Source organism: Chiloscyllium plagiosum, chromosome 1 (genome assembly GCF_004010195.1).
Source record: "Chiloscyllium plagiosum isolate BGI_BamShark_2017 chromosome 1, ASM401019v2, whole genome shotgun sequence".
Taxonomy (NCBI): domain Eukaryota; kingdom Metazoa; phylum Chordata; class Chondrichthyes; order Orectolobiformes; family Hemiscylliidae; genus Chiloscyllium; species Chiloscyllium plagiosum.
The window spans coordinates 149,457,132-149,484,346 of NC_057710.1; the positions used below are offsets into that span (position 1 = coordinate 149,457,132).

The 27,215-nt window shown below is 40.6% G+C and overlaps 1 protein-coding gene across 5 annotated transcripts in view; it reads right to left on the reverse strand.

Moving 5' to 3' along the window:
• Positions 1-27,215, reverse strand: part of slc10a7 (solute carrier family 10 member 7) — a 269,973-nt gene that overhangs the window by 68,577 nt on the left and 174,181 nt on the right. For all 5 annotated transcript variants that reach the window (XM_043699319.1, XM_043699311.1, XM_043699337.1 and 2 more), the window contains exons 6-7: positions 13,270-13,305; positions 1,099-1,182 (exon numbers count right to left, since the gene is read on the reverse strand). In XM_043699319.1, the coding sequence (XP_043555254.1) occupies positions 1,099-1,182; positions 13,270-13,305 (120 nt within the window). The remainder of the gene's footprint in view (positions 1-1,098; positions 1,183-13,269; positions 13,306-27,215) is intronic.

Sequence of the window (27,215 nt, forward strand, 5' to 3'; positions counted from 1 at the left end):
CCGAACTGGTCCTCACCCTTAATTTCTCCTTTGAATCGTCCCACTTCCTTAAGACCAAAGGGGTATCAATGGGCGCCGCATGGGCCCCAGCCAAGTGTGTCACTTTGTCGGGTACGTGGAACAGTCCATCTTCCACAATTACTCATAAAAGTATTTTTCATCAGAAATAAAGTCACCTTAACAACATTCTAAATGCCAGTGCAGCAAGTTTAATATTTTTCTTTAAAAAACAACCGAAGTAAAAACATGCACCCTAAGCCCTCCAGGGTTCACAAGAGATTTACCAAGGTGCTGCCAGGTATGGAAGGTTTGAGTTATAAAGAAAGGCTGGATAGGCTGGGATTTCTTTCACTGGAGCCTAAGAGGCTGAGAGGTGTCCTTATAGAAATTTATAAAATAATGAGGGATATAGTAAGAGTTAATGGTACTTGTCTTTTCCCGAGGATGAGATTTTCATGATGATGGGGCACGTTTTTAACATGAGAGGAGAAAGATTAAAAAAAAACACAAGAAGCAAATTTTGCGTGTAATGACCTTCTTGAGGAAGTGGTGGGTGTGGGCACAATTACAATGTTTAAAAGACATTTGGATAAGTATATAAATAGGAAAGGTTTGGACAGATATGGGCCAGGAGCAGGCAGATGGGATTAGTTTAGTTTGGGATTATGTTTGGACTGAAAGGTCTACTTCCACACTGTATGACTGTGACTTTATTTGACCACATACATTTTTTTTAATGATACAACAGAAAATTTAAATTATACTTAAAATGTAAATATATGCACAGATTACTTTTAAAAGTTAAAACAGCTTTCTTAATTTAAAATCTTTTATAATTTAGTACATAATAATGTATGGATTACCATAGTCTGAAATACTATTACTCAGTGCTGTTACATGGGCAGCTAGGTTTCCTTGTGTTCTAACTGCCTTATTTAACATTTTTGGAACAAAATACATGCTGTTTCTTCTTTAATATGTGATTTATTTTCTGCTTGATCTGCCGACACTTCACATTTTAAGTTCACAGAAACTTCTAATATCATCAGAGAAGTTGTCATACAGAAAACCTAATGAAATACCAGTAACTGTGCTTACCTGTCCTAAAATGAGTGGGATTACTACAGTCATAAACAACTGAGAGAAAATTGAACTGAATGGCACTGATGACGACGATCCTAGCTGCAAAAGCAGAAACAAAATAAAATGAAAGGTGAATTACAAAACATATTCTACCTTTAATGTTCATACCATATTCAAATAAAAAGTAAAATAACTTGACAGCCAGTGCATTTTGATAAAGGTGATATGCTTGTCATTATGCATAAATACAGCATATGTACAGAACACATTCACTTAAAAGTTATAGCAATAAACAAGAAACACTATAAAAACATGAAAGTACAGGTAGTTCTCCTATAACGTGCATTTATTAAATGTGATTTGTCTGTAAAATGATTTGTGAATTGTCGACCTTGTTTTTATAAAGTGATCTCCCGTTCACTGTTACACGACTCTCATCCCCTACACAAGGTGTCATTATACGCGGAGAACTGGATTCCGCGTTAGCACCACCTGCTCAGTTGGCTCGTGCATTTTCTTCTGAAGAGTTTTGTGAAAGGTATTGTGAAATGCTTATGCTAGTGGACTTGGAAAAGCATTGTGAGAATGTCTCTTCAACCTGAGGACAAGAAGCTGCTCGCTATCTGTTAATTAAAAAACTTAAAAAGAGTTGAGATAAGAGTGAAATTTCACTGGAATTGACTAACAGTAAAAGGACAGTGTTGAGCAGCAGTTTAAAACTTGGCTTTGTTGTTTGTATTAAGAGCTTACTTCCTCTCTTTTAGTTTTAAAAAATATATTTAGCTGATAAAGAATATCGGGAGACTCATGTGAATCTGTCAGTGACTAATCACTACAGTAATCAACTGCAAAAAAATGCCAGTAAAGGGGCTTGGAGATGGTCAGTCAGCTGCTCAGGGTGGTGAGAGACTGGAAACTCTGAACACAGTGTGTGCGGGAGAGAAAGGTGGGTGGCACACTGGTACTTTTGGTGCATGTGTGGAGATGTCCTGAGGGGATGTGTAGGCTGTGCAGAAGAAATTCAGGGTTAGTCAGGGTCAGATGTTAGGAAGGATGAGAGTGAGTGGGGAAGATGTTGCAAGAAATGGGGGGTACAATCGCAGAGATAGAGTGAGTGAGACATATCAACGAATGATGGTGGCAGAGTGGAGAAGGTAATTGATCATCTTCTTACATTCTGTGCATTCCTTCAGATGGTTGAGATTGCACTGTCCTGGATGGTAACCCTGGTCCAGGTTGGCATTGTTCCAAGTAGACTGGCATCCTCTTTTGGCCTGGGAGAAAAGGATGTCCTTTTTCTGCATCACCTGATCCCCATCAGCAGCATTTCCATATTACTACTCACTAAGACAGGCACCAATTCTCCATTGTCTGCCACATCCAGGGCCAATGTCAGGAACCATGCAGGGCAGCTCCGGAATGACAACTCTTGTCTGGGTGCACAATATCTTTTTAAAGATAGTACTGCACCACGGATATTGGTTAATTCTGGGATGTCCAGAAAGTGGTGAGTTGTTTTGGAAATGGCACATGGAATGACGGTGCTAGAATGAGAGAGAGGGGAACCAAAGGGTGGGGTAGGTAATAAATTAGGTGGGTTCTGTAAAATAAGGTGATAGATGTCTCCAAGTATTGTAAAGTGAAAGCCTTCGAAAAGCTTGACGAAACTGACACTTTGTGAAAGAAATTAAGATTCAACCCTTGCTCTATCAAGACAGATTTCATTCTGGGTTCTGACTTGTGCAGTGTTACCATTGCATGGGATCAGAAGACTATCTAGAATGTAGTGCAGTCAGCAGGTATAGATGCCAATCGAGAGTAATCAGTTGAGGATTCTGATGAATTACACTATACAGAACCATACAACAGGTCAGTTATAACATGTCAAAATTTACTTAGACTGTGCTATCGTTTGTGTTAGGCTAAGTACAATAATTATTTTGATTTTTACTGGTATTTTTGGTGGTTTGCTTCTCACCCTGTTTTTCCTGTAGGTCCCATTATTTCTATTGCATGATTTTCTATAATACAATGTCGCACGGGAATGCAACTACTGCATTATAGGAGAACTACTTGTATTTATAGAATAGCAGTAAGTTGTGCAATAATCATAATTAATCATTGTCCGATTACTGTAACATTAGAATTGTTACATACGTAAATAGACTGCTGAATAAGACATTCTATATATGCTGTGAACTGCATTTTGTGGAGACTAGAGACCTGTTGCTCTATCTGTTGCTCTATCACTCATTTAGCACACCGACAGTCACAGTGAGTGATACATAATCATTCATGTTTAGCACTTTTAGCTCATAGCAAGAACAAAAAATTTTTATTCCTTAAAATAGTTCTATGTATTCACACACTGAAGTTTTAATGAATTGTACAAGCCTTTGCAGATATTTTGATTAGGTTAAAAAGTATATAGTAATCCACTAAATCTGCTGTGAAAAATATAGCAGATGCATACCTGATTAATTGTTTAACATTACTATTGTTAATTGGGTCCATAAACAAATGTTCTGTTCAGGAATATTCTAACTTTATAGTTATAGTTAGATTTGCACTGCTGGCATTACTCATTTACTTTGTAATGAACTGATAATTACATTGTTATTAAATATCAACACTTATTTAGTACCTGGCGCTTAATGGTAAATTTGAATTAATTTTCACCAGAAAATTAGTGGCAGTTTGAATTTTATGAAAATAAATATGTATATTATAATTAGACTTTTATAAACACAATTAAACCCTTATATTTACTGTACTGAAATAAATAAGAAAAACATAACACAATATCAGCAGCCGGCATTAACAATCATACAGAAAGCAGTGACTCTTTAAATCTGGCAAAATCTTAAGAGGATTTAAAAGGATACTTTTGAAATAATTTCTTCCAAACACCAGAATGATCCAACACTTTTTAGGTTTCTATAATAGAATGGGTACAATGATCCATTCCTGGGTTAATGTTATTCTGTAACTGGCTAGTAAACACAAACGTATTTAGAATGACTGAAAGTCATCCAAATCTATTGGTTCAAATTTCATTTTTGGTCCAAACAAATTAACTTTAGCACAGATGAAGAAAACAATCTTTACCACAACCAGATCTGTGAAAATACTCCCAGGTTAGATTTTCCTAATGGACTGTTGTGGGGCAGTAGGAGTTCGTCTCTACAGTTGGGCCAGAAGGCACGGGTTCATGACAGACCTGCTCCATGGTGTGTTATAATGTGGCTGAACAGATTGCTGAAAAAGATCTAGATATTCCTAATTGTTTACCTTTGGTTTTATGTAAACTTGCCTTTCTTCGCTAAAATTAGCCTGGGGAGCAGGTAAATTATTTCTCTTGTTAGTGAGTACTTTTCAATGATGACACAGAAGTTACATAAACAAACAATTATGGTGCCAGCTAATGCGACTATTAGATAAGCTAGATCGCAGTTTGAAATCTTGTTTGACAAATTTTTTAAAAAAAGAACGTGGCCATTCACTGACGCAAGTATGCAATGATACTGATTTGATTTTACCAATGAAACACAAGCTTCTTATTCAAGGTTTGCGTAAAGATTTGTAGCTCAGTTGTTCGTTGAGCTGGGAAGTTTTGCCCCCTATCTAGGTGACATCTTCAGAACTTTGGAGCCTCCTGTGAAGCACTGCTGTACTGTCTCTTCTGGAATTTATTTGGTTCCATTCCTGCTGCTTCTTGTTGCCGGTTCCAGTGTTCGTTGTAGTGGCTGGTATATTGGGTCTAGGTCAATGTGTTTGTCGAAGAAGTCCGTGGATGAGTGCAATGTTTCTAGACGCAATATACCAGCCACTACAATGACAACTAGGTGGTTCTGGACAGTATGTTCCTTCACATCACTGAGTCTACAATGAGGGGTGTGAATCAACTGGGAGAAAGTGAGGACTGCAGATACTGGATATAAGAGTCAAAGAGTGTGGTGCTGGAAAAGCAAAGCCAGTCAGGCAGCATCCGAGGAGCAAGAGAATCGACGTTTCAAGCATAAGCTCTTCAGCAGGAATGAATAGGTGGCCCTAGGGGGCTTAGAGATAAATGGGAGGTGGTGGGGCTTTTGGGCGAGGGAGCTGAGGATGCGATAGGTAGATGAAGTTGAGGGGGAAGGTGATAGGTCATTTCCCCTATCCCCACCTTATCCCAGGTCCAACCTTCCAACTCAGCACCGCCCTCTTGACCTGACCTACTTGTCCATCTTCCTTCCCACCTATCCACTCCACTCTCCTCTCTGACCTATCACGATCAGCATTGAACTTCATCTACCAATCACATCTTCAGCCTACTGTGATCAGTCCTTAGTCAAGTCAATGTGGACAGTCATTAGTCACGAACTCTTGTCATAGCAATTCAAGAGCAACATTTGATCTATGTCCAGAGATCTAATGCAGTCAGTCAGGTGTTTAGGTGGTCAGGTTTAGGGACTGGGCTACAGTTACTCTCACAGATCTAATGCTGCTAGTCTATAGATTCACAATAGGTAAGTTTGCGACGTGCACACAGATCAGTCCAATGTTGGATCACTGTCAGTCCTGACGGACAGTCCTTCCAAATCAGTCAAGAGGGTGGATCACACTCAGTTCTTGGGGTCAAGGTAGTTTATTAGATGCTACTGTTAGAGTAGGGAGTCGATTACTAGGATTGCCTGTAACTTGTTGGAATGCAGAGGGGACGACAATCGCAGTGGGAACTCAATATATATGGACAGGAGACTGGGGACGTGTGTGTGCACGAGTGAGTGAGCAAGAAGGAACAGTGCATCAGGTTGGTTGACATGTAACCTATTGGCCTTGGGTCAATAGAGTAATGTTGGGAGACAAAAACCTAATTGAAAGAATTTGGTGGAATGTGAAGAAGCTCGGAATTGAGAGTTGTGAGGTTATGCAAATGAAAAGGAGTATGGAGGTATTGGGCAAGAAATTCGCTAGATTACCAAGTTGAGCCTGCAACTCACTCTGCAAAGCACAACCTGTGTTGCCTTTTATCCTTATCCATGTTGTAATTGTGCAATTGAAATGAAAAATAACTGTCACGATCATTTTGATCTGGTGCATGGCTGGGCTTTATATAAGGTGCCGCTGGCACAAATCTTCGAAAGTTCTGCCGGTGACAAGCAATTTAGTCATTGATGAGTGTAAGAGAGATTAAGTGTGGTGCATAGACGTTTGGTGAATATGTGAGAGATGAGCAATGGAGATTGAGAATACCCTCCTGCCTGTTGTGTGGCATGTCACTGTGCTGAATAGGACTGACTTCAAACAGATCTAACAACTTATAACTGGGCATCCATGAGATACTGCAGGCTATCGACAGCAGCAGAACTGGATTCCAAGACAACATGCAGCCTCACAATCCCTCACTCAATCATTACTATCGATGATCAACCCTGGTTCAATGACAAGTGTTGGAGGGAACGCCAGAATCAACTCAAGGAATACCTAAAAATGAGATGCCAGCCTGGTGAAACTATCAAACAGGACTACTTACATGTCAAACAACAAAAGCAACAAGAGATACACAGAGCTAAGCAATCCCACCACTGACAGATCAGATCTAAGCTCTGTAGTCCTGCCACATCCAGTTGTGAATGGTAGTGGACAATTAAACAACTCACTGGAGGATTCTCCACATCCTCAACACTAACTGCATTATATACAGTTGAAGCTATCTTCAGCTACAACTGCCAAATGGATGATCCATCTTGACCTCGTCCAGTGGACCCTAGCGTCACAGATGACAGTCATCAGACAAATCGATTGACTCCATGAGAGACAAAAGAAATACAGATGCTGGACTCCAAAGTAGACAAACAAGAGGCTGGAACAACACAGCAAGCCAGGCAGCATCAGGAAGTGGAGAAGTCAAAGTTTCAGATATTAACCCTTCTCCAACGGAATGCTGAGATAGTGATAGGTGGACACAGGAAGCGGGTATGAGCTGGTTGATCGATGGGAGACAAATCCAGTCAGTAGCTAGAAGGAAGGGTCAGTAGGTGGAATGGAAGGGAGGAGGTGGGGTTGGAAAGGGAACCAGGGGATGGGTGGGAAGGTTATTTGAAATTAGAGAACACAATATTAAGTAATCTGGGATGTAGGCTGCCCAGGTGGAAGATAAGGTGTTGTTCCTCCAATTCATGGTCTGATCCACTGCAGCAATGGAGGCGGCCGAGGATGGACTTGTTGGAAGGGGAGTGGGAGGGGGAATCGAACTGGGTGATGACCGGGAAGTCAGGCTGGCCATTTCGGACCAGGCCAAGATGCACGGTGAAATGATCAACTAGTCTATGCTTAATCTCACTGATCGAGAGAAAACCAAATCAGGAACATTGAATGTAGTAGACTAGGTTGGAAGAGGTGCGAGTGAACCTCTGGAAGGACTGTTTGGGGCCCTGGATGGAGGTGAGGGAGGTGGTGTTTGGAAAGCTGTTGCATCCCATTCTTTCCAGGGTAAGGTATTGGAGGGTTTAGTGGGGAGTGTGGCGCGAATCAAGGAGTGACAAAGAGAACAGTCTTTGCAGAAGGCAGATGGGTGGAAGGGGGAAGATGATCTGGGTAGCAGGGTCTATTTAGTGAGGTGTTCAAGGATGAGACGTTGGTTGTGGAGGCTGGGAAGTGGGATCAAGGGGGACCCTATCTTTATGATGTTTAGGGGGCGGGAGGGGTTTAGGACAGTGGAATGGGGAATGGAGGGCTGTCTGGATGATGAGGGGGACAAAGGAGAAACAGTGTTTGAAATAGGACGACATCTGGGATGCTTGGGAGTGGAATGTCTCCTTGTCAGAGCAGAAATGGAGAGGTCCAGAAAGGGGAGAAAGGTGTCCTTATCTTTGTTCCCCCTATCCCTACATCTAGTCCTGAAGAAGGGCTAATACCCAAAATGTTGACTTCTCCACCTCCTGATGCTGCTTGGCTTGCTGTGTTTTCCAGCCTCCCGTTTGTCTAATTCGATTGACTCCACCTGATATCAAGAAATGATTGAAAGCAATGGATACTGCAAAGGTTATGGGTCCTGACTACACTACAGTGATAGTACTGAAGACTTGTGCTTCAGAACTTGCTGATCCCCTAATCAAGCTGATCCAGTACAATTTCAACACTGGCATCTGCCAATCATATGTCATACAGCGATACAGCATGGAAACAGACCCTTCCGTCCTACTTTTCCATGTCCACCAGATATTTTAATCTAGCCCAATTTGCAAGTATGTGGCCCATATCCCTCTAAACTCTTCCTTTTAATTACCCATCCAGATACTTTTTAAATAATGTAATTGTACCAGCTTGCACCACTTCCTCTGGCAGCTCACTTTAATCCGCTGTGTGAAAAAGTTGCCTTTTAGATACCTTTTAAATCTTTTCCCTCTTACCTTAAACTCATGCACTCTAGTTTTGGATTCTGCTTCCCTTGGAAAAAGATCTTGGCTGTTCAACCTATCTATGCCCCTCATGATTTTGTAAACTTGTATAAGGTCATGCCTCAGCCTCTGATGGTCCAGAGAAAATAACCCTAGTCTATTCAGCCTCTCCCTGTGGCTCAAACCCTTTACCCCTGGCTAAATCTTTATAAATCTTTTCTGAACCCTTTCAAGTTTCACAACATCCTATAGCAGGAAGACCAGAATTGAATGCAATATTCCAAAAGTGGCCTAACCAATGTCCTGTACAGCTGCAATAGAACCTCTTAATTCCTATATAGCGCAGCCAATTACTGCCTTGTTCTATTCTCAATCAGTTAAGTGAGGGAAGAGGTCATCAATAGTGCTTTCAAGAAGCAGCTGCTCAGCAATAAACTGTTTACTGATCTTCAATTTGGATTCTGCCAGGGCCATTCAGCTCCTGACCTCATTGCATCCTTGGTTCAAACATGGACAATGGTGGTGAATTCCAGCAGTGAGGGGAGATTGATAGACCTTGATTCAAGGCTGCATTCAACCAAGTGTGGCATCAAGAAGCCCTAACTAAACTGAATTCAATGGGTATTGGGGCAAACTCTCCGTTAGGTGATTTGTGGCATAAGATGAAAACACTCAGTTACGAGGGTGGATTGGATAGGCAGAGTGTTTTCTCCTTGGAGCAAAGGAGACTGAGGAGTATCTGATTGAGGTACATAAAATTAGGAGAGGTAGATTGTGAGAATCTTTTCTTCATGGCAGCCATGTCTAGAACTAAACAGTACACGTTTAAGGCGAGAAGTAAGTGGTTTAGAGGAGATCTGAGAAAAAGTTCATCCGGAAGGTAGTAGAAATAAGAAATGCATTGCCTGAAAGGGAGGAGGAGTCAGGTACTCTAGCAACATTTAAGTAGCACCAGGACAAGCTCTTGAAATGCGAGGGCATAGTAAGCTACGGACCAATGCAGATAAATGGGATTAGTGCAGCTTGGCATTTGTTGGTTGACATCGACATGATGGGTCAAATGGTCTGTTTGTGTGCTGTATGACTCTAAGACCAGGTCAGAGGCTAGGTGAGTGACTCCCCAAAGCCTGCCAACCAGCTAGAAGGCTCCAATCAGGAGTATGATGGAAAATAAAAGTACAAAGTGAGAAGTCTCTCCACAGATGCAGCCAGACCTACGAAGTTTTTCCAGCAATTTCTGGTTTTGTTTTTGATTTCCAGCATCCGCAGTCTTCTCGGTATGATGGAATACACCCCACGTGCACGGATGAATACACCTCCAACAACACTCAAAAAAAATAGACACCGTCTGGGACAAAGTAGCTCAGTTGATTAATACCACATCTGCAAGCATTCATTTCTTCGATCACCTATGCTCAGTAGCAGTGTGGACTATTTACAAAGATGCACTGCAGAAACACAAAGTTCCTGAGACAGCACCTTCCAAACCCATGACTACTTCCATATAGAAGGACAAGGACAGCAGATTTAGGACAAATTTAACACATCCAATTGTCACCCCATTAATCTGGTCTCCATCTTCAGTAAAACAATTAGCAATAAACTGTCTCTGGTACTCAGTTTGTTTCCAACAGGGACATTCAGTTCCTGATTGCATTACAACCTTGCTTCAAACATGAGCAGAAGTGCAAAATTGTAGGGGTGAGGGGAAAGTGACTGTCTTTGGCATCAAAGCTACATTTGACCAAGCCTGGCATCAAGGAGTGCCCTCTCAAACCTAGATTCAACGGAAGTCAAAGGGAAAACACTTCACTAGTTGTAATCATACCTAGTATAAATGAAGATATTTGTAATTGTTGTTGTCATCTCAGGTTCAAAACAAAGAAGTAACAAAGAGGATTGATGAGGGCAGAGCGGTAGACATGTTCTATATGGACTTCAGTAAGGCGTTCGACAAGGTTCCCCATGGGGGACTGATTAACAAAGTTAGATGTCATGGAATAAAGGGAGAACTAGCCATTTGGATACAGAACTGGCTCAAAGGTAGAAGACAGAGAGTGGTGGTGGAGGGTTGTTTTTCAGACTGGAGACCTGTGACCAGTGGAGTGCCACAAGGATCAGTGCTGGGTCCTCTACTTTTTGTCATTTACGTAAATGATTTGGAGCATAAGAGGTACAGTTAGTAAATTTGCAGATGACGCCAAAATTGGAGGTGTAGTGGACAGCAAAGAGGGTTTACAACAGATTACCTCAGATTACAACAGGATCTGGACCAGATGGGCCAAATAGGCTGAGAAGTGGCAGATGGAGTTTAATTCAGATAAATGCGAGGTGCTGTATTTTGGAAAGGCAAATCTTAGTAGGACTTATCCACTTAATAAGGTCCTAGGAAGTGTTGCTGAACAAAGCGACCTTGGAGTGCAGGTTCATAGCTCCTTGAAAGTGGAGTCGCAGGTAGATAGGATAGTGAAGGTGGCATTTGGTATGCTTTCCTTTATTGGTCAGAGTATTGAGTACATGAGTTGGGAGGGCATGTTGCGGCTGTACAGGACATTGGTTAGGCCACTGTTGGAATACTGCGTGCAATTCTGGTCTCCTTCCTATCGGAAAGATGTTGTGAAACTTGAAAGGGTTCGGAAAAGATTTACAAGCATGTTGCTAGGGTTGGAAAATTTGAGCTATAGGGAGAGGCTGAACAGGCTGGGGCTGTTTTCCCTGGAGCGTCGGAGGCTGAGGGGTGACCTTATAGAGGTTTACAAAATAATGAGGGGCATGGATAGGATAAATAGGCAAAGTCGTTTCTGTGGGGTGGGGGAGTCCAGAACTAGAGGGCATAAGTTTAGGGTGAGGGGGGAAAAGATATAAAAGAGACCTAAGGGGCATCTTTTTCACGCAGAGGGTGGTATATGTATGGAATAAGCTGCCAGAGAAAGTGGTGGAGGCTGGTACAATTGCAACATTTAAGAGGCTTTTGGATGGGTATATGAATAGGAAGGGTTTGGAGGGATATGGGCTGGGTGCTGGCAGGTGGGACTAGATTGAGTTGGGAATATCTGGTCGGCATGGACGGGCTGGACTGAAAGGTCTGTTTCCATGTTGTACATCTCTATGACTCTATCTCTGCAAGAACTCCTTAGGTAGTGTCCTAGGCTCAATCATGTTTAGCTGCTTCTCAATAACCTTCCCTCCATTGTATGGTTAGAAGTGGGTTTACTCTTCAAATACTGAAGCAGCCCACACCCAAATGCAGTAAGGTCTGGATAATATACAGGGTTAGCAAGTAATATTCATGCCACATAAGTGCCAGGTAACAATCATCTCCAACAAGAGATGATCTAAGTATTGGTCCTTGACATTCGATGGCATTACTATCACTGAAACAGCCACTATCAACATCCCAGAGATTACCATTGACAAGAAACTATTTTGGACCAGTCTTATAAACACTGTCTACAACAGCAAGTCAGAAGCAAAGAAGTCATTTCCTTACTCCCAAAGCCTTGAAAGTGGCATTTTGAAGTATTCAGTAGATGGGCTATGTGGAGGTTTGCATACTGTCTTTTATGTCTCAATTTTGCTTCTTGATGTGAGTGGTATTTCCTAATTTAGCCTTATTCATTTTTGTTTGGTCACAAGCCAGGGCCTCCTATGATTCAAAAGGCAAGTTTGCCATTTTCAGTAGGTTTAAAGACATCCCTAAAGTATTTCCACTGTCCTGAGAATTTCTCAGTGTGACCGAGTTCAGAGTAGAGCTGTTTCTTTGGCAGCCTGTTGTCAGGCATAGCAACGGAAATATTAATCTGGGGTCAGGCACATTAATGGAAATAATCTAACAGTTACCTTGTCTATTCCTTCTATTAATTTAAAAACCAGATCAGATTCTTTTTAATCTCCTCAAATTGAATGATTTAAAAGATGAGGTCTTAAATTCTGCATTATCCTGTAAAATCTGGACTGTACTTTAGATTAGATTAGATTACATTACATTACAGTGTGGAAACAGGCCCTTCGGCCCAACAAGTCCACACCGACCCGCCGAAGCGCAACCCACCCATACCCCTACATTTACCCATTACCTAACACTATGGGCAATTTAGCATGGCCAATTCACCTGACCTGCACATCTTTGGACTGTGGGAGGAAACCGGAGCACCCGGAGGAAACCCACACAGACACGGGGAGAACGTGCAAACTCCACACAGTCAGTCGCCTGAGGCGGGAATTGAACCCGGGTCTCTGGTGCTGTGAGGCAGCAGTGCTAACCACTGGGCCAACGTGCCACCCAAATGGTAGTACATTACTCTCATAGTGAGTAGGCTAAAATTTCAGATAGTACGTCAGATGAGCCACAACCACTGCTTTTAGTCTCTTGCTTTTTAATTTTTCTCAAAACAAATGCCAAATTTTCCTTTCCTTTTTTTAAAAACTGTTTACCTTGATGATATATCCAGAGTGTAGACAGCACATGCATATTATATGACAAATGCCATGTACAGTTTAACAAACACAGTTTCTAAACTGCAAAATATCATAAAATAAGCATATGTTGCACTGAGATTTTCAACTGCTTTTATAGAAGTATCATGAAATCATGATACCATATAAGCTATGAATTTTAAACATAAAAACAGTAGGGAAGAACATACAAGCTATTTTCAAGGTTAAGCACATCAATGTACTTATACAATATATGTAAATTCAAGAACTTAGAAAAAATAATTTAAAATGAGCTTTTGGAAGTTTTACAGTTGGACATAATTTCAAAAACACAAATATACAAGTATTTATTAATCTATGTACTCACAAACAGCAGAAGTAGTAGCGGTGTGACAACAATTCCCTGAAAGAGAGTATATTGATAATTGCTCTTTACAGGAAAGCAGTTCATGTAAAACAAACAATAAATTTAAAAAATGATTAATATTCCATTTTAAGAATAAACCAAGCAATTGCGTAACATTTTTGCAATCCTCAAAACTTCATCGAACATATTTATCTAGTTTCCTTTCAAGGGTGTCAATTGACCACAAATTATTTCCCTATTCTGGAAGGCTGCTTTGCTGGGACTAGCACCCATAGCTTTTTGGATTAGTAGCTATGAGAAAAGCTTTGTGGAACATGGCCCAAATAAACAGTTGGTTCCACAGACCTGACAACTATCAATGTAAAAATGAAGGTCCAAATACACAAATTGACATCTTCAATGAACAAACTTTTGAATAATATTGGCCACAAAATGGACAAAAGCAGGACAGAAATACATATGCTTTGAGAGATGGCTTGTGGAGAGAAAACCTATTAAATGTGATGGAGATGGAAAGAGATCATCTGCAGAGTGGGAGTGGTTTAAGGTCAGCCTGGCTTAGCGCACAAGATGCAAACAGTGGGGTTAGGAGTGGCTAAATGCTGTGTATTGGAGCTGGAGAAGCCTGCAGGGACTCAGGCAAGTACTACTGCATCTCTCAGCTCAGATGGAATGGTAAAAGAGCTACTCAACCTGGGGAGCAGGATCATCTGAGGTATGTCATAGCTTTATTCACTCCGTTTGCTTCACTTTAAAGTTTCCTGACACCATCAGTCCCCCCTCCCTCCTCCCTCAATGCTCGTGCACACTCTGGGAAATCCATGCATCATTAATTAATTTAAAATCATCCCATCTATTATTGTTGGCTTGTTGGTGTTTCTAAGTTGTGATCAGATACCTGAATTTCACATTACCAAAAATTCCCTACCCCTTCTGAATTCTCCCCTGTCCAGAGGGAGCGTTCATATCAAGGCCATAGTTGTTTGCCAGGGTTTTGTAGGCCAATTTATATGATAGTGTTTGGTTTATTCACAGTGGATAATGTGACTTCCACTCATACATATAACAGTGAAAACTTATGATATAAGAAATAGAGATAAAAGCTATTTTCCTTGTCAAAAATGAGGGCACAACTATTTCAATGGACTTCTTTTGTTTGCAGTAGGTTTGCATAATGGATAGAGCTATTGGGTTTCACAGTGACATTTTCATACAAAGTGAGAATAGACTTCATAAAGATGTCAAAAATTCAATGCTGTCAAACATAAGTCAAACCGGCAAACAGTAAATTCCCTTTCCACTGAACCAAATGCATCATTTTACTGAAAAGGATAATACAATAAAACAGCATGCTTACAAATTCAAAATTTACCTTTTTAGGTGAATAATATAGAGTCAAAGGCTGTACAGCATGGAAACAGGAAGGCAAACCTACCAAATGCCTTTGTCACTATCCTGTTTCTCTGCGACTCCACTTTCAAGAAACTATGAACCTGCACTCCAATGTCTCTTTGTTTAGCAACATTCCCCAGGACCTTACCATTAAGTGTATAAGTCCTGCCCTGATTTGCCTTTTCAAAATGCAGCACCTCACTTTTATCTAAATTAAACTTCATCTGCCCCTCCTCGACCCATTGACCCATCTGGCCATGGTCCTGCTGTACTCAGAGGATAACCTTCTTCACTGTCCACTACACCTCCTATTTTGGTGTCATCTGAAACCTTATTAACCATGCCTCCTATGTTCACATCCAAATCATTTATATAAATGATGAAAAGCATTGGACCCAACACCGAACCTTGTGGCACTTCACTGGTCACAGGCCTCCAGTCTGAAAAACAACCCTCCACCACCACCGTCTTCTATTTTCGAGCCAGTTCTGTATCCAATCGGCTAGTTTTGCGTGATCTAACCTTGCTAATCAGTCTACCATGAAGATCCTTGTCGAACACCTCACTGAAGTCCATGTAGATCACATCCACTGCTCCGTCCTCCTCAATCCTCTTTGTTACTACTTCAAAAAATTCAATCAATTAGTGAAATACTATTTCCAACGCACAAAGCCACGTTGACTATATTCAACTTCAAAACTGAATTTATGGCACCAAGTACTTCTAAAACATATGACTACTCATCTATCAATAATAATATGGTACAGAACTTGTAGAAAAAGTAGAAGAAAAGGTATGTTCTTGGTAGACATGTCTTCTGGAAGCTGATGCACTTAGGTCTCTGACACTATATCTGTTAAAGAGATTCACGTGCAAAGAAATTATACTTCAGTCTCAACTCTAAGACTAAAATGATTCTTCCGATTTATTTTTTGTGAAATGTAGAGCTAATTTTATGACTCATTTCCAGTCCCTGAGCTTGAATGTTTCACAATTTTGAGGACCTAATCTTTCTCAGTTCTAACTACTTGATGACTTCTATACAAACTTTTCTGGCTTGAAAACTTTAGGCTATAAAACACTTTCACTGATGTCAAAATTCTTGTTTTAAATTCCCTCCATTCTTTTCTGCTCCCTATCTCTGTAACCTGGGGACATGGTTCAAATCCCACTATAGCAGATAGTAGATTTTAAATGTAGTTCTCCTTTAGAAGGAAAGCTGCTCTCTCCTGAACTGAACTTTTAAGATCATTGTTCTTAAAACAAAACAATTTCCCTTAATGTGTATACACTGTTCATCATAAACTAAATTGCAAAACATTTTTCCATTACACTATAAGAGGTTTCTCCCAGGCACTTGACTGCAGTCATGTCTCTTCTGGGAGCTCATAGATCTCTGAAAAAATGATTTTCTGACATACTTTATCAAAACAAACTTCACAGAACTAACCCATATCTATGTGCCTCTATTTTGAAATCCCAATCTAAAAATGTAAAAACCTACATATTAAACACTTTTCATTATACTTTAACAAAGCATTTGGTCACAAACACACATCTCATCTGGCTTAGTGTCACTTGGGACATTTAAATGTTCAAGGCTCTATATAAACTGCCATGGAGAGATAAAACAAAAGCTAAATTGTCAATGTATGTGTATGTACTTAGTGACTAATCTGAAAAGATAGTGAACAGCCCAGCAAAAAATGGCTGCTACAATCATTTGATTGGATTTAGCAATAATCTTTTAGGTACACTTGCAAAGTCAATGTTAGTCAGACAAAGTGCAGCCAGATACCTTCTGATGGGTTTGGAACACTAACTATTGTTATTATCTGCTACAAAGGCAATCATCTACAAGAAAAATTGCTTACATAATGTAATTACAGGTTACACCTGTCCTTCCAGATGCGTCAATGACTTTGAACTTAATTCCTGCAATGAGTCCATGAACAGTTTGCTACCTGCAATATAAACCTTTGTCTCAATAGAAACTACATCTTCTCCCCTATGGGCTTAGTTGAATGAATCCCACTGTATGGAATCTAATTACCTTTTCAACTATATAAATTTGAAACAGCAAGCAATTAAAATCATAGAATCCCTACAGCGTAGGGACAGGCCCTTCGACCCAACAAGTCCACACCAACCCCCTGAAGAGCAACCCACCCAGACTCATTTCCCTACACCACTATCCTATTGTTTTCTCCTAGCTAATGCATCTAACCTACACATCCCTGAACATTATGGGTAATTTAGCATGGCCAATTCACCTAACCTGCACACCTTTGGATTGTGGGAGGAAACCGGAGCACTCTGAGGAATCCTATGTAGACATAGGGAGAATGTGCAAACTTCACACAGACAGCGGTGAGGCTGGAATTGAACCCAGGACCCTGCCTCAAAGAAGTTAGTGCTGTTTCACACAGCAACTACAGACAATAGTCAACACCATCAACTCCAGTCTACAAAGAAAAAGACTTCTGGGTTGGAGGAAACAGCCACCAACATGCATTTGTACATTCTAGGAGGAAAACCCTCCTTTCGTCAAAACTGTTAAGCACTTCTTCCTCAGAAGACTATTTTTTCCAACAGAAGTTGTCTAAAACTGCTTAACTACTGGATAATCCATCAATCCATCCCACAAATGAATTCTAAACTGCTAACGCCAGCTTTAGACTCCACTTTTAAAGCAAGGATGTTGATAAACTAATATTGCTAAACTAATATTGCTTTGTATTAAACTGTTATTGATTAAATAATCTCTTTATCTGTTCCAATTCTGTACCTCCTCCTATATTTTTAAGTGTGTTTGTGTTGCAAGACTCTCCCTCCCTGCTCCAAATCGAAGAATGTATGAAATTAACCCTATTTCTAGTTTAACTTTACCACAGTATTGTCGCAGTCCTTGCAAAGTCAGAGCCCACAAACAGAGAGTGATGAAATATGCCCCACCTCAGACAGATGGTGAGAACAGGAAAAGAGATTTGTTAGCAACAAAATGTAAGTTGTTGTTAACACATAGTTGATCACAATGTAAATTAAAGCACACAAGCTAAAAGGACTGTCAAGACTGTTTAATAACACATTTTGTGTGTTATGTGGTACTTAAACTGATTTATTCCTCATAATTGATCATGTCTGGCATGACTATTGTTAAATATTGACCTTAAATTCCCATCAGCACTAATATCATCTATCCAACTGAAAGGATAAATTTGTGCATGCACAGCAATTGCATTCATGCAAAAATATCAAAGGTGCATTCAAGTCAGTTTAAGATGTGTTTCACATGTGCCAATATTTTTCATACTTTCCATTTCCACCTTTTGTTTTCTCTCTTGTACTCAACTCAATCTTTCTCGTCTTTTCCCTTTTCTCTTACTGAGCCTTGTTTTACATATTATAGATCACTCCCCTTCCCTGTCCTTCCATTGTTTACTTCTCAATCCTTAAATCTCATTAAGGGGATGTATCCTTACTTCAATGTTCTCCAAAGCCCCAAAAGTCCTGTGCCCTTGCCACTTCACTGTCAGTTTGTACTTTCAAGAACTTTACGGATCAAGAATCTTAAAACCCAGGTGTGCAAATCCTCATTTCAGCAGAATCTGCATTATTATGTATATAGTGAAACATATGCTGTGGAATTCAATTAACAATGCTTATTTAGAAAACTTTCCTTCATGATGAAATTAAAGACTATTCATCAATTTGGCATTACCGTGTATATACTAGTGTAAAAATCGACCCTCTATTTTTGGCCAAAACATCTTGTATTTTCCATATATCTCATGTAAAAGTCGACCCTACCATATCGCATTACAAACCACTTAAAAAGGAAACTGCATGTTGACCCACTTAAACAAAACTGCATTCATTCATTCATTCATACCGGTAACTCTACTCATCGCCCTTTGTTTACTATATCGCGTCTCCATTCATTCATTCAGACCGGTACTAAGCCTACTGGTACTTACCGCACTTTGTTTACTATACATTTAGAAGTTAATATCATTAAGAAGTTAATCATTTTAATTGTGCCATTATATCTGAATAATGAGATATATTAGCTATGAAATAATAATTCGTTGACAAAATTGTTAATGTAGCTGAGGTTCATACCATACGAGAGTAAATGGGAGGGAAACAGAAGAATTTGGCAGGAAAGTTCAAGAAGCTTACACATTCAGAACTTAATAAGTGTGCCATTATATCAGGCCATGATGATGTTGAAGAGTGTGATTTTGCAGGATTTCAATGAACCTTTGTGTTTGACGTTAAATTTTCATAACAGTATGAATAAATAAGATTTACTACCAGTAATTCATTCTTGTTTCTATTGCCTCTATCCAGTAATTACCTTTACCTTAATTCATTGTATTTTTCTTCTTTACCTGGGATCAGTTGAGTGATCAAATTGACTTCTGCTAATGATACAGTATTTCAGACTACAGCATGAATTCCAGCCCCTCAAAATAGTATCAGTGTAATAATCGACTCCATAAATTTAACCTTTAAAACTAGTCTAAAAACCTCGACTTTTACATGTATATATGGTATATTATTTTTTTAAAATATAGCTGATTATTAATTTAAAAAACCTTTATAGCATACATTCTTAGCTGTTGGTCTATTTGCAATCTAGTCACCTTCAAAAAAAATGTAACATTGTAGACAGATGTCATACAGTAAGCTCCCACAATGGGAAATGTGAGAATTACCAGATTATCTTTTTATGTCACAATGATTGAGATATAAATATTAGCCAGTAACTAGTACGTTCATATCTTTATTCAAAATTGTGCTATGGGACCTTTTCCACCCGACTTGAGAGGTCAGATTGGGCCTTGATTTAACATTTCATCTTAAAGACATCTAGCAGTGCAGCAATCATTCAGCAGTGCATTGGAATGCCAGATTTAACCTTAGCACTCAAGTGCAAGAGTAGGACTTCAACTTACACCTTGTGGTTCAGAGATGAATCACAGCTAGCAAAAACAAAATGATAATTATGGAATAAACAACTTAGACAATATTGATGCCACTTCACATTTTCCAGAAATTTTTGCATCATGCTGTCACCTTGCTGAAAATAGTCAAGATAGTAGTTAGCATATATCAGCTTCAATGAAAATCAATGGTAATCATTATTTTCTTGTAGTTACGTTGGTTTGTGCCAGGTCAGCAGGATTGAAAATCACTCATTCATTGTTCAGTGAATTAGAACAAAGAACAATACAACACAAGAACAGACCCTTCAGCCCTCCAAGCCTGTGCCAACACATTTTGCCCTTCCATACTTAAATCATTTTCACTTACAGTCATAGAGTAACATAGCATGGAAACAGGCCCTTGGGCCCAAACTGGTCCATGCTGACCATAGTGCCCACTCGGTTAGTTCCAATTGCCCACATTTGGTCTACATCCCTCCAAACCTTTCCCATCCATTTACCTATCTAAATGTTTTTAAAAAGTTGCTACTGCACTTGCATCAACCACTTTCCCTGGCAGTCCACTCCATATGTGCACCACCCTCTGCATGAAGAAGGTGCTCCTCAGATCCTTCTTAAATCTTTCCCCCCTCATAAAGTTATGCCATATAGTTTCAATTCCTCATTCTTGTCTATACCCCTCAAGATTTTATACACCTCAATAAGGTCACCCCTCATTCTTCTATGTTCCAAGGAATAAACTCCTATCCTGGCCAATCTCTCCCAATAACTCAGGCCTACTAGTCCTGGCAACATCCTTGTAAATCATTTTTACATTCTTTCCAGCTTAACTATGCCTTTCCTGTAACAGGGTGACCAAAACTGTAAACAATACTCCAAGTGTGGCCTCAGCAACAACTTATACAACTGTAGCGTAACATCCCAACTCATATACTCAATACCTCGACCGATGAAGGCCAGCATGCTAAATGCCTTCTTCACCGCCGTGTCTATCTGTGACACCACTTTCAAAGAACTATGCACTGGTACTCTGAGGTTGCTCTGTTCCACAAAACTCATCAGACCTTACCATTTATTGTATATGACCTACCTTGGTTTGACTTTCGGAAGTGCAATACCTCACATTTATCTGTATTGAAATGCATTTGCCAGAATCCGTGTCCCTCTATTCCTTTCCTATTTGTGTATTTACCCAGGTGTTTCTTGAATGCTGCTTCTGTGTCTGCTTCCACTGTGCCCTCTGGCAGCCTGTTCCAGGTGCTCACCACTCTGAAAAATGTGCCTTGCACATCTCTTTTAAACTTTTTCCCTCCCCCACACCCAACACCTTGAACCTGTGTCCCCTAGTAATTTAACCCGCCCCCAGAGGAAAAAGCTTCTACTTTCCACTCAATCCATGTCATTCACAAACTTAAACATTGATCAGGTCGCCCCTCAACCTCCTGCATTTTGGTGAGAACAAACCAAGTCAATCCAACCTTTCTCCATAGCTAAAATCTCCCATACCGGACAACATCTGGATAAAACTTTTTTGTATCGTCTCCAAACCATCCATAACCTTCTGGTAGCATGGTGACGAGAACTGTATGCAATATTCCAAGTGTGGCCTCACTAAAGTTCTATAAAGCTGCAGTATAACTTGCCTATCCTTACACTCAATGCCCCTTCCAATGAAGGAAAGCATGCCATAGGCATTAATTGTAGGCACAAACCTGCATTTATGTTTTCTGAAATGTATAACCCGTAAGTTGATTAGCTGTAAAAATGATCTACTATCTTTGGGACCTTTAAAGAGAAACATGCAGCATGTAAAGAGTTCAAAATACTTTATGTAAAAACACTTGGCTTCTTAATAACGGATATTATTTAGGAAAAGGAAAAAAGCTCATGCATTAAATCAATTAGCATGGCCAGGATTTTGCATTCAGTGGCAAGTAGAGGACTTCGCCATTGATAATGGGAACAGGAATGATCTTAGCCTAATGACTTCCTGCAGCAGCAAATGTACTCCTGTCTTCAGCATTGTTTCAATGGCAAAATCAATGCAGAGGCCTTGTGGCAAGGCACATTACTGGTAAATTTCAAGGCACCTTTGATGTCACGAGCTGAAGACACATCCCTTGATATCCTTCCAGTATCCCTGGCTCCCCTCCACCACCACAACTTCCAGCACCCCCAGCTTCTTTTCACATACCCACACCTTCCACACATTGCTTGAACATGGACTGCACCATGTAATAGTGTCTATTATGGGCCTAAAGGTTGTTCAGCTTGTTTGATTTTATTACCTTTGCCAAGAATAACATTTGCTGTGTCCTGGCAAACCATCTGGCACCTGGGTACTCATGGCTGTGAATTAAAATCCATGGGAAAAAAGCCTTTGTCACTTCTTACTCTCTGGATTCCAATTTGATTTTAGAAGCTAAATCATTAGGGTTTCCACTTTTCTTCTATGTCTCGACACTTTTTAATGTTCCAGACTGCGAAGGAAAAACAGCTAAATTCATCTTCTTCTTTTAAAATTCAAATTTATTTTTAAAGTTCTTTGCCACAATTGAATTCTCCAGTTTTCTTTCTCTGGCACGTTTAACACTTGGTGCAAGTAGCTCATTTTCTGTCAAGTAAAATCCTTTTCAGCTATTTTAAAAATATTATTAAAGTTATTTTGATGTTCAGTTAAGAAAGCTCAGTACTACACATTTTTGCTGAGCTCACAAATTCTTTGAATTTCTTTTTAAGTGTTGACAATGCTAAGTGGTTTATCAAACACTTATGTCTATAAGGGTCTGACACTAACTTATAGTAATTGAGTATAGTAGTTTTCATCATGGTCATAAAATGGTTTATCTGAAAGGGATGGGCACGTCACCAAAGCTTTCCCCACAAATACCACTCTGCAGTAAAACAGTTCAATTTTATTTGGATACTGCAATTTTATGTGCCAGTTGAGAAAAATTACCAAAGTATATTTCAATTCCATCTGCACTAAGTGAATATTCCTTCTCAAATCTAAATCAGTTCATTCTCAGTCATCCACAAAATGCTGTTCTCTGTGACCAGGATCGAGAATCCCAAAGGTTGTGTTGCCTGCCTGGTGCTTGGATTCAGGATATCTCATCTGGGCTGCAGAGAAACTTAGAGTAGAAGGGTAACAATCCAGTGGTCGCAGTCCACTTAGGTACCAACGATAAAACTAGGGCAGAGGTTCTGCTAAGGGATTATGAAATCTCTAGTCTCTCCACGAGAGACCACTCCCTACGCAACTCCCTCGTCAGGTACATGCCCCCCCATCAGCCACTCCGGCTGCCACAGCAGGAAGTGCAAAACCTGCGCCCACACCACTCCCCTCACCTCACCTCTATCCAAAGCTCCAAAGGATCCTTCCACATCTGACAGAAATTTATCTGTACCTCCACCAATGTCATCTATTGTATTCTTTGCACCTGATGTGGTCTCCTCTATATCGGGGAGGCAGGACACAATTTTGCAGATCGTTTCAAAGAACAACTCTGGGACACCCGCACCAACCAACCCCATCACCCTATGACTGAACATTTCAACTCCCCCTCCCACTCCGTCAAGGACATGCAGATCCTGGGCCTCCTCCATCGCCAAACCCTTACCACCTGACACATGGAGGAAAAACGCCTCATATTCCATCTTGGGACCCTGCAATCACATTGGATCGATGTGGATTTCAACAGTTTCATCATTTCCCTTCCCGAGCCTCCAACTCGGGACTGCCATTCTGACCTGTCCAGCACCTTTCCCATCTATCCGCTCCACCGTCCTCTCTGACCTATTACTTCCTCCTTCACCTTCATCTACCTATCACATTTACAGTTACTTTCTCCCCACCAACCCCTCCCATTTATATCTCAGCCCCCCCAGACCACAAGCTCATTCCTGATGAAGTGCTTATGCCTGAAACGTCTATTCTTCTGCTCCTTGACCTGCTGTGCTTTTCCAGCAACACACTCTCTATTCTGATCTCCAGCATCTGCAATACTCATCCTTTCCTCAGAAGCTGGGGCGCAAAATACACCAGGAGATAGAAAATATGTGTCAGAAAGGCAAAGTTACAGTGATTATGGGGAATTTCAAAATGCAGGTGATCTGGGAAAATCTGGTTGGTCGTGTAATGCAAGGAAAGGAATTTGTGGAAGGTCTATGAGATGGCTTTTTGAAGAACTTGTGATGGAGCCAAGGAACAGACAATATTGGATTTAGTGTTGTGCAATAAGGCAGACTTGATAAGGGAGCTGAAGGTGAAGGAGCCCTTAGGAGGTAGTGATCATAATACAATTGAATTTACTGTGCAATTTGAGGGGGAGAAGATAGAATCAGAGGTAATGCTATTACAGCTGAATTAAGGTATCTACAGAGGCATGAGGGAGGAGCTGAGTAGAATTCACTGGGAGAGGTGCCTAGCAGGAAAGACAGTGGAACAGCAATGGCAGGAGTTTCTGGGAGTAATGCAGGAGACGCAGCGGAAATTCATCCTGAGGGAAAAGCAGTACGGTACAGGGAGGATGAGGCTACCATGGCTGAGTAGGGAAATCAGCGATAGCATTAAAGCAAAAGAGAAAGCTTGTACTGTGACAAAGGACAGTGGGAAACCAGAAGATTGGGAAGCTTACAAAGACCAACAAAGGACAACAAAACAAAACTAAGGAGGGAGACGATTATATGAGGGTAAGTTGGCCAGTAATATAAAGGAAGATTAAGAGATTCTTTTGATATCTAAAGGGCAAAACAAAGGCAAAAGTGGGCATTGCGCTGCTGGAAAATGACACTGGAGAGCTAGTAGTGGGGAAAAAGGAAATGGCTGAGGAGGTGAATAATTACTTCACGCCAGTCTTCATGCTGAAAAACACGAGTAATATACCAAAAATCCCAAAAGACAGTGAGGGGGAAAGCTGAGTATGGTGGCCATTATCAAGGAGAAGGTGCTAGAAAAACTGAATGGCCTGAAGGTGGATAAATCACCTAGAACAGATGGACCAGAGTTCTAAGGGAGATAGCTGAAAAGATAGTGGAGGTTTTGGTGGTGATCTTTCAGGAATCACTAGAGTCAGAGAGGGTCCCAGAGAACTGGAAAATTATGAACGTGACATCCCTGTTTAAATAGGGAGTAAGGCAAAAGACAGAAAATTACAGACCAATTAGCCTAACCTCAGTCTTGGGTAAGATCCTGGAATCCATTGTGAAGGATGAGATTTCTGGAAGTGTATGGTAAATAGGGCAAAGTCAGCATGTTTTCATCAAGGAGCTGTCATGGCTGACAAATGTGCTGAATTCTTTGAGGAAGTAACAAGAAGGTTAAACCAAAGAGAGCCAATGGATGTTACTGGACTTCAAGAAGAACTTTGACAAGGTGCTGCACAGGATGCTGATGATTAAGATAAGGGCCCATGGTGTTAAAGGCAAGGTGCTAGCATGGATCGAAGCTTGGCTGTCTGGCAGAAAGCAGAGAGTGGGGATAAAAGTACAGCACAGTGGTTCAGTGGTTAGCACTGCTGCCTCACAGTGCCAGGGAGCCAGGTTCGATTCCAGCCTTGGGCAACTGGTCTGTGTGGAGTTTGCACATGCTCCCTGTGTCTGCATGAGTTTCCTCTGGTGCTCAGGTTTCCTCCCACAGTCCAAAGATGTGCAGGTCAGGTGAACTGGCCATTCTAAATTGCCCATAGTGTAAGGTGCATTAGTCAGAGGAAAATGGCTCTGAGTGGGTTACACTTCAGAGGGTCAGTGTGGACATGTTGGGCCGAAGGGCCTGTTTCCATACTGTAGGGAATCTAATCTAATCTTTTGAGGATGGCAGCCAGTGACAAGTAGTGTTTTGCAAGGCTTAGTGTTGGGAACCATACCTTTTCACGTTATACATTAACAATTTAGATGAAGGAACTGAGGGTACTTTGGCTAAGTTTGCAGACGATACAAAGATAGGAAGCATTGAGAAGGCGGGAAGGCTGCAGAAGGATTTAGACAGGTTAGAAGAGTGGGCAAAGAAGTGGCAGATGGAGTACAACGTGGGTGGGGAAGTGTGTGGTCATGCATTTTGGTAGGACGAATAGAGGCATGGACTATTTCCTAAATGGGGAGAAAATTCAGAAGTCTGAAGTGCAAAGCGACTCGGGGGTTCTAGTCCAGAATTCTCTCAAGGTAAACTTGTAGGTTGAGTCAGTAGTTAGGAAGGCAAATGCAATGATGGCATTTATTTTGAGAGGATTTGAATACGAAAGCAGGGATGTACCTCTGAGGCTCTGGTCAGACTACATTTAGAGTATTGTGCACAATTTTGGGTCTCATATCTCAGGAAGGATTTACTAGCTTTGGACCATGTTCAGAGGAGGTTCACGAGAGTGGTCCCAGGAATGGAAAGTTTAATATATGAGGAACATTAGAGGACTCTGAACTACTCTTGATGGAGTTTAGAAGGATGAGAGAGGATCTAATTGAAATCTACAGAATACTGAATGGCCTGGACAGAGTAAGTGTTGAGAAGATGTTTCCAATGGTAGGAGAGACTAGGACCTGAAGACACAGTCTTAGAGTAAAGGGAATACCTTTTAGAACAGAGATAAGGGGAAACTTCTTCAGCCAGACAGTGGTGAATCTGTGGAATTCATATACCACAAAAGGCTGTGGAGGCCAGGTCATTGAGAATTTAAGATGGAGATAGATAGGTTTTTGAGTATCAAGGGGATCAAGGGTTACAGGGAGAAAATGGGGTTGAGAAACCTATCAGCCAAAACTGAATGGCGGAGCAGACCCAATGGGTTGAATGGCCTAATTTATGCTCCTGTGTTTTATAGTCTTTACTGCCATCCATCGCTTGAATAATCCTAAACCTTATTATATCCAATTCAAATTTTCTTGCTTTACTTCCTGATTGAAATTCAAGATTTTCCCTCATCTTTTCTCCTTCTAACTTTTTCTTGTAGTTTCGCTCTAGTTTCCTTTCATGCCTTCCCAAATTAATGTTCTTTTTTAGCCTTTATCTCTTTCCAAATCATACTGTCAGTGTGCCATCAAATCTGAGCCGAGCCAATCCAATTTGTACACTATCAGGGATCATCCATTTCCTCAACGTTCAAGTGCTGAGATAATTTTTGAACAATCTCTTTTTCATCCTTACTTTTAAGTCAAACCCTAATATCTCTTTTGTCATGGTATGGGTTGCTTTCTGCACAGCCAACCCATTCTCACCCACTCTTAGTCCTATTATCATATTATATGGTTTGTTTTGAACACAGCCTACCCATTCTCTCCTACTCTCAGTGCTCATTGTCACTTATTCAGTTTCTCATCTGTCCTGGCCAACCATCAATAATCTCATCTTCTTACTCTTTCAAATCTTTGTCTATGGGTCTGTTCCAACTATCCAATCACCTAGCCCCCCCCAATCCTCAACCTCATCTTCAGCATAAATACCATTTTCTTTCTAGCTACAATCAGTTCTGACGAAGAGTCATTGGACTTGAAACATTAACTTTGCTTTCTCCTCAGAGATGCTGTCATACTTGCTGCATTTTGACAGAAATTTGTATTTTTGTTCCTAATACAGTACGCATATTAATCTTTTGCTTATTGTTCAAAGTT